At 38.2% G+C, this 8,029-nt stretch overlaps 1 protein-coding gene across 1 annotated transcript; it reads left to right on the top strand.

Annotated features, from left to right (window-relative positions):
• Positions 1-5,392: 5,392 nt before the first annotated feature.
• LOC114404994 lies at positions 5,393-6,574 on the top strand. The gene is made up of 3 exons (XM_028367698.1): positions 5,393-5,443; positions 5,510-5,638; positions 6,023-6,574. Exons 1-3 carry the CDS (start codon positions 5,393-5,395, stop codon positions 6,572-6,574), a joined length of 732 nt encoding a protein of 243 aa, XP_028223499.1.
• The last annotated feature ends 1,455 nt before the right edge of the window (positions 6,575-8,029 follow it).

Genomic DNA, 8,029 nt, shown 5'->3' with positions numbered 1-8,029 from the left:
ACAACATGGATTAAGTGATTTACACTTAGATTTTTGTGTTTTTTTTTTCTAATCAATATTTTGGAATAAAATTTATATCTAAGGTTCAGCACAAGAATATTATGAATGAAAAATAATAGAACCTAAAATCAACACAAAAACATGATTCAAGAGTAGATCTACAAAATTTGAACCATAGAAATGCAAGAACAAGTGTAGATCTAAGATTTAATCGGTTTATTTTTTTTTTTTAATCTACTCTAAAAAGCACCAAAGCACAAGAAAATGGAGGATATACATGGAGAAAAAGATGAAGAACAAGGAATTAAAGAGAATTCACCAAACAAAAAGATAGAGGAAGCAAAAGAACATCACCTAGATGAAGATGCTCTGATACCACATGATGTAGCTCCATTGGAGCTTGGAGTCGTTGGATCTTCTTCATCAATAGAGTCCTTTGCTTCTTGAATTTTAATGGCAGTGGAATGGAGAAGAAGAAGAGTTGAGAGGAGACGCCACTTCAAGGAGAAGATGAGTCAAGAAGAAGCTCACCATCATAGGAAGTCATGGATAAGAGCTTGAAGGAAAAAGAAGAAGATGAGTGGAGGGAGAGGAAAATAAGGAGCATGAAATTTTATGCCTCAAAAGAGGTCTGAACTTTGAAGTTTAATTCTCAAATGATCAAAGTTGAAAAAAATGCACACACATGACCTCTATTTATAGTTTAAGTGTCACACAAAATTGGAGGGAAATTTGAATTGAAATTCAAATTTCACTTAAATTTGAAATTGAATTTGTGGAGCCAAAATTTCACTAATTATGATTAGTGAATTTCAGTTATGGTTCTGCCCACTAATCCAAGATTCTCCACTAAGTGTGCTTAGGTATCATGAGGCATGTAAAGCATGAAGGACATGCACAAAGTGTGACTATATGATGTGGCAATGAGGTGTAGTAAGCAAATGCTCGCCTCCCCCTCTAAAATTTAATTGGATTGAGCTTCTACCAATTCAATTAAATTTATTTCCCAACACACACATCAAATATTCACTTAGTGCATGTGAAATTATAAAACTACCCCTAATACAAAAACTAGTTTAGGTGCCCTAAAATACAAGGGCTGAAAAATCCTATATTTCTAGGGTATTGTTAGTCGAATAATACGACTAACTTTTGTGTAAGAAACTTGTGTAAATTGTATATAAATCCTCCCATTTATGGTCATTTTGTAGTGTTGTAATTACTCTTTGTTAAATATAGGTAATAAGTACTTACTATCCCATTCTGTGTATTCAATGATCATCCCTTTGCAATTTAAGGCTAATTAGGCAAGTTTGGTAGAAGTGCTGATTTTGAGCCGCTCACTAAGCCAATTCTATGGCTTAGCGAGCCATCTGCTGAGCGCAGCAGTTCATGGCTAAGTGCGTAGCAGATCCTAGAAGCAGATGAGTTGTCAATGATGCACTCAGCGAGAAGTCACTTACACGCGATACGCGAGCCCATCTCCCGCTAAGCACACGCATTCCAATAGAATTTCCTATTTAAAGTTGAATCTCGAAATTGAGGAGTGTGGAGTTTTTTTGAGAGTTTTGGCTGTGGAGAGACCAGGAGAAAAATGAGCTTGAAGAGGAAGCTATCTTGTGGAGCATTGGATGAGATTTTGAGTGATTGTGAGGTTTCTAGAGGTGGAGGAGACATCCCCACTACCTGTAACTCTTCAATCATTCACTTTCTCTTCTCCTTGTTGTAAAATAAGTCTCCCTGTTATGGAGAGCTAAATCCTCAGTTGGTTCTTCCTATGGGGTACTTGATGTAAATATTTTATATCTATCTCATGATGTTTTATGTGTTTGTTGTGCTATCAGTACTTCATTTCAATATGCTTTTGCCTTGATCATGTAGATGCATACATAGTTAGGGCCACTCAACATTGGGAAATGGTTTAATCCTTAGAACTTGATAGGACGGGGCTAGTTCATCGTATCATCATGAGGGAGCGGGGTACAGTAACCTAGTTGTTGGTATGTATGTCTTAATACAGTGCTGGTCAAGTTTAGTCCAACAAGAGGAATCTGAGGATGATACTTGAGTAGGACTAGGCTAAACATGCATGAGGCATCAGGGTTTAGCATTTCAGGAGACAACATAGATTACATAAGCATTGTTAGGGACCCGGTAGGAAGACCGAAACATTGTCTATCTGTCTTCACACCATTATTCATGTGATTTGCCTTTTTAATAGTTTAGTTTACATACCTGTCCATACCCCCACACAAACCGTTTATAACAAGACGCTTATATATTGAACCACAATTTACCAAGTAAAACAAGTTCCCTGAGAGTTCGATACTCAATTATTACCATTTTATACTACTTGCATGATCCGGTGCACTTGCCGGACATCGAACAAGTTTATGGCGCCGTTTCCGAGGAAACTTCTTTCTATTTGGAAAGTTTAGTTCAGTTCTTTAAGTGTTTATTCTTTATTCTTTGATTATTTGTGAATATTTTCTTTTGATTCATATTTGTTTTCTTCTTGAATTGGATAACCGCTATTGTTGTCAATATTTTGTATGCATAGATCTCCCAGAGGCAACCTAGTTCCTCTGGACTTGGAAATTAAAGCCACCTGAAGAAGGAATAGAGCCGAGAGGAGAAGGAAGTTGTTGCAAGACATGACAGTAGCTTCCATTCTAAAAGAAGAAGCTCAATCTTCTGACTCTACATCATCTGATTCACTATCATCAAGGGAATCCGCTATATACTTACCAGAAGCCTCTGTCATGGCTGATGAACACCAGCAAAGGGTTACCCTTGAGGATTATTCTAGTAGCTTAGTGTCGCAATTCTTTACAAGTGTTGCGCATCCTGAAGTTCAAGCTCACAACCTAAACTATCCTCATTCTTTGATTCATCTGATACAGGGAAACTTATTTCATGGATTACCAAATGAGGACCCCTATGCACATCTTGCAACGTACATAGAAATCTATAACACTGTGAAGATTTCTGGAGTACCAGATGATGCCATCAAACTCAACTTATTTTCATTTTCTCTGGCAGGAGAGGCCAAAAAGTGGCTTCATTCATTTAAGGGAAACAGTCTGAATACGTGGGAGGAAATGGTTGAAAAGTTTCTAAAAAAATACTTCCCCGAGTCAAAGACTTCAAAAGGGAAGGCTACTATCTCATCATTCCACCAGTTCCCAGACGAATCCCTGAGTGAAGCATTGGAGAGATTTCGAGGTTTGTTAAGGAAGACTCCCACTCATGGACTCTTTGAGCCAACTCAGCTGAATATATTCATAGATGGGCTGAGACCACAATCCAAACAGTTGTTAGATGCTTCAGTAGGAGGAAAGATAAAGTTGAAGACCCCTGAGGAGGCAACTGAGTTGATTGAAAATACGTCTGCTAGTGATCATGCTATTCTACGTGATAGAGTGCATCAACCCACAAAGAAGAGCTTATTAGAGTTATCATCACAAGACGCTATGTTGGCACAAAATAAGTTGCTTTCTAAGCAACTTGAGATCTTAATAGAAACAATTGGTAAGTTGCCAACTAAATTGTCTACTGGTCAACCTTCACAGTCTTCTGTTTTGTAGGTTATAGGTTGTACCATTTGTGGTGGTGCTCATGAATCCGGCCATTCTATTCCTTTTGAAGAACAAACGCAGGAAGTTAGTTACATGGGAAATCAACAAAGGCAAGGATACAACCAAGGAGGATTCTCAAGTTTCCAGCAAGGTCCCTACAATCAGCAAAGACAATGGGGATCACACCCTGGTAATCAATTCAATAAGGACCTGGGTGGACCTTCCAACAGGCTGCCTCAACAAGGGCCTAATATCTTCCAGATGTGGAAGCAATTCCTTCCAAGGTTATTTTGATGATGCCAAAGAATCAAGAGTTAAGCAAAAGTTTCAAGCAAAGATTCAAGAATCAAGTTTCAAGAATCAAGATTCAAGATTCAAGAATAATCAAGATCAAGATTCAAGACTCAAGATTCAGGAATCAAGGGAAGACTCAATCAAGATAAGTATTAAAAAGTTTTCCAAAACATTGAATAGCACAAGAAGTTTTCACAAAATCATTACCGAAGAGTTTTACTCTCTGGTAATTGATTACCAGTGTTTAAAAATGTTAAGAATTCAAATTTCAAGAGTTACAACTTGTGTTCAAACATTTTCAACTTGTGTAATTGATTACACAATACTTGTAATCAATTACCAGTGTTTTCTAAACGTTTTAATTTTAAAAATTCAAAATGAAGAGTTACATCTGTTGATGTGTAATCGATTACACCTTAATGGTAATTGATTACCAATGACTGATTTCGAAAAATACATTTCCAAAAGTCACAATTCTTCAAGTGACTTGTTTCTGAAGATTCTTTCAAAAGTCACAACTTTTTAAGTGACTAGCTTTAAAGAAATTGCCAAGAGTCACAAGCTTTGACTTGAGTTATCAAGAGATTATAAATATGTGGCCATGGCATAATAATCCATCATCTTTGAATAATCTATCTTTCAATCTTCTCTCAACATCATTCAATATCTTTCAACTCTTTCTACATAATTTTCTGATTCATTTCTCTTCATCTTTCTAAAAGTTTTTGTTCAAGCACTTTCTCTTCCAAGAAAAGTTCTTTGTTCAAAAACTTGTGCTATTCATCTTTTTCATTCTCTTCTCGCTTTGCCAAAAGAACGAAGGACTAACCGCCTAAATTCTTTTGTGTCTCTCTTCTCCCTTACAAAAGATTCAAAGGACTAACCGCCTGAGAATTCTTTTGATTCTTCCCTTTCCCTAAAGCAAAAGATTTCAAAGGACTAACCGCCTGAGATATCTTTGTCCCAACACATTGAAAGGTACATCCTTTGTGGTACAAGTAGAGGGTACATCTACTTGGGGATTTTTATACTGAGAACAAGAGAGGGTATATCTCTTGTGGATCAGTTCAAGTGGAGGGTATATCCACTTGGTTTTTCAAAGAGAACAAGGGAGGGGACATCCCTTGTGGATCTTTGGCTTGTAAAGGTTTTTACAAGGTTGAAAGAAATCTCAAGAACCGCAGGTTGCTTGGGGACTGGATGTAGGCACGGTTTGTGGCCGAACCAGTATAAATCTTGTGTTTGTCTTCTTCTTCCCTACGCTCTTTAATTTCTGCTATGCACTTTTAATTATTGCTTTTACTTTTGGTGAAATTTCTATTTCGGTTCTTTACTTTCTTGTCTTAGTAGTAAAAGCCTAATTAAATCTAGAAACATTAAGAAGGATAAGTTTTTTAATTAGTCAAGGCTCATTAATAATTAATTCAACCCCACCTTCTTAATTATTCCGAGGCCACTTGATCCAACACCAGAGGACTACCAAACTGGAGGAAACCCTAGCCCAATTCATGCAAGTGACCATGTCGAATTACAAAAGCACTGAGTCAGCATTGAAGAACCTTGAGACCCAGGTGGGTCAACTAGCCAAATAGTTAGCTGAGAAGTCATCCAATAGCTTTGGGGCATATACTGAGAAGAATCCCAAAGAAGAATGCAATGTTGTGATGACAAGAAACAAGAAGCCTGTGGCAGTTGAGGATGAGGGTATTGTGGCCTTGAAAGAACAAACTGTTGTAAAGGACAGTACTGGGAAAACGAACGAGGAGGTAACAGATGCAATAAGTCAAAGGAGGGAAAAACAAATAATGGTCGTAGAGAAAGAAATAAAAGACAAAGAAAAAGAAATAGAGGTAGGAAAAGACAAAGAGAAAAAAGAAAAACAAAAAGTTGAGAAAAATAAAGATGAAGAAAAGTGTAGGAGTGAAAAAGCAAGAGAAAAGAGGAAAGAAAAAGCTTCAGAGGAGGGTACGGAAGTGCCATATCCCGTGGTACCTTCTAAGAAAGATAAGGACCGCCATCTGGCGAGATTCCTATACATTTTCAGGAAACTGGAAATAACTATGCCTTTTGGAGAAGCTTTGCAGCAGATGCCACTCTACTCAAAGTTTTTGAAAGATATGTTGACAAGGAAGAACAAATACATTCACTAGGAAAATATCGTTGTGGAGGGCAACTGCAGTGCTGTGATACAGAAGATCCTTCCACCAAAACACAAGGACCCTGGAAGTGTGACTATTCCTTGTTCAATAGGTGAAGTCACAGTGGGGAAGGCTCTCATTGACTTGGGAGCCAGCATCAACTTAATGTCACTTTCCATGTGTAGAAGGTTAGGAGAGTTGGAAATCATGCCCACCAGAATGACTTTACAGCTTGCTGACCGATCCATCACAAGGCCTTATGGGGTAATTGAAGACGTCCTGATAAGAGTTAAGCAGATGGTCTTTCCAGCTGACTTTGTGGTCATGGATGTAGATGAAGACCATGAGGTTCCCATCATTTTGGGATGCCCCTTTATGTTAACTGCAAGCTGTGTAGTTGACATAGGAAGAAAGAAACTGGAAATGGGTTTTGAAGATCAGAGGATCAATTTTGATCTATTTGAAGAAGACAAGCCTGTACCAAATCAGAATGTCTACTTGCAGGTGATGGAGGGTGATAAGGAGGTTCTAAAGTTAAAGGACAAAGTGGATATCAACCATTGAGGTATATGCGTCAAGCTAATGACATTAAAGAAGCACTTCCTGGGAGGCAACCCAGCGCTGATTTCTTTCATTCTGTTTTCATGCATCACATAAGTTAGAATTTGCTTGGTGATCATTGAAAAAGGGGTTTATTAGCTTATTTTTAATGATAGATATAGGGGTTTCTTTTAAAAGGGGATTGAATTTAACTTAGAAATTTTTTATTTTGAAAAAACAGTCCTCTCGCTAAGCGCAACACCTCTAGCTAAGCGCATGTCTTCAATGCGCTAAGTGCGTCATAATGGCGTTGAGCACATCAACCCCTGCATCTTTAGATATTTGGGCTAGCTAAGCTGATCATGGCTGAGCTAAGCCTGTAACGACCCACATCATCGCTACGGTATCCACACTCTAATATTCAATGATTTCAATTTTTTTATATAAAAAGAACTTCCTTAATTTTTTATTATGAAAATAGAAGTGATTTTGTCACAACATAAATTCATCCAACAACACGCCATTACTTAAGTGAATATGCATAATTACATAGAAACAATAATTCGGTACACGTCATACACATAAGGAAAATTAAATTTGTTCATAGATATAATTAAAATCCCAGTTTTACATCTTTAACTCAACAAAATAAAACTTAAAAACCAACTACGGAGGAGTTGATTACAAAACACAACTCTCTCCCAAAATAACACCAACGTCATCACGTCGGCTCAGCAGCTCCTCACCAGAATCTTACTCCCTGCACCCTACCACTGCCATTCTGCTCCCACGAACAAGGTTCATGATCATCACAAGTATCAACCACACGATACAAAATTGCAAGGGTGAGTTCATTATAAAAAGAACCAATACCAATTCCAAATAACCACAATTAGCAAGGAACATAGGCAAACATGATGAGCATACACAACAATCATTATTCAACACTCATATCCAACAAATATTTATCATCCACATCCAACAATTACTCATCATCCATCCATGGAGCCAATCAAGCCTGCACAGAATGATGTATGCACCTGACTCAACACTCAGATGCAATGTGGTATGTACCAACAACAACCAAATCTCAGGAAATAGCCTAAGCGTGTCCACACGACAATCTCACTTAGGGAACTGTGTTGAGTTTGTCGAGACTACCCGGTTGTGCATGTAACAGACCCCCTCCCATAGGTGATCAGCCTGGGAGCCCAAAGGTGTTCCCTACCAGGTGACAGCTCCCTAGTACAAAGTACACTTGGCCACAGTTACTCTATTTCCTGTGTCGTATGAGCTATGATCATGGCCAAAAGTAAGTGCCAAAGACCATGGACCAATTAAAGCACCTAAGCATCCCCTCAGAAATGCTTAGATTCTCTATCCACGCTAGTTACCCACGTCTGGGCCATCCGACAAGGTCAGTGCACTCTACCCCCCATGACATACACTCCATACGACATATGATCGTGGCCAAAAGCT

This window comes from Glycine soja, chromosome 3 (assembly GCF_004193775.1).
Source record: "Glycine soja cultivar W05 chromosome 3, ASM419377v2, whole genome shotgun sequence".
Classification (NCBI taxonomy): Eukaryota; Viridiplantae; Streptophyta; class Magnoliopsida; order Fabales; family Fabaceae; genus Glycine; species Glycine soja.
This window is presented reverse-complemented; position numbering and strand designations above follow the sequence as displayed.

Coding starts and splice junctions, on each gene's coding strand:
- LOC114404994 (XM_028367698.1), top strand. CDS start 5,393: ATGTCGAATTACAAAAGCACTGAGTCAGCATTGAAGAACCTTGAGACC. Junction 5,444..5,509: donor TGAAGAACCTTGAGACCCAG/GTGGGTCAACTA, acceptor TATACTGAGAAG/AATCCCAAAGAAGAATGCAA. Junction 5,639..6,022: donor CTGGGAAAACGAACGAGGAG/GTAACAGATGCA, acceptor TACATTCACTAG/GAAAATATCGTTGTGGAGGG.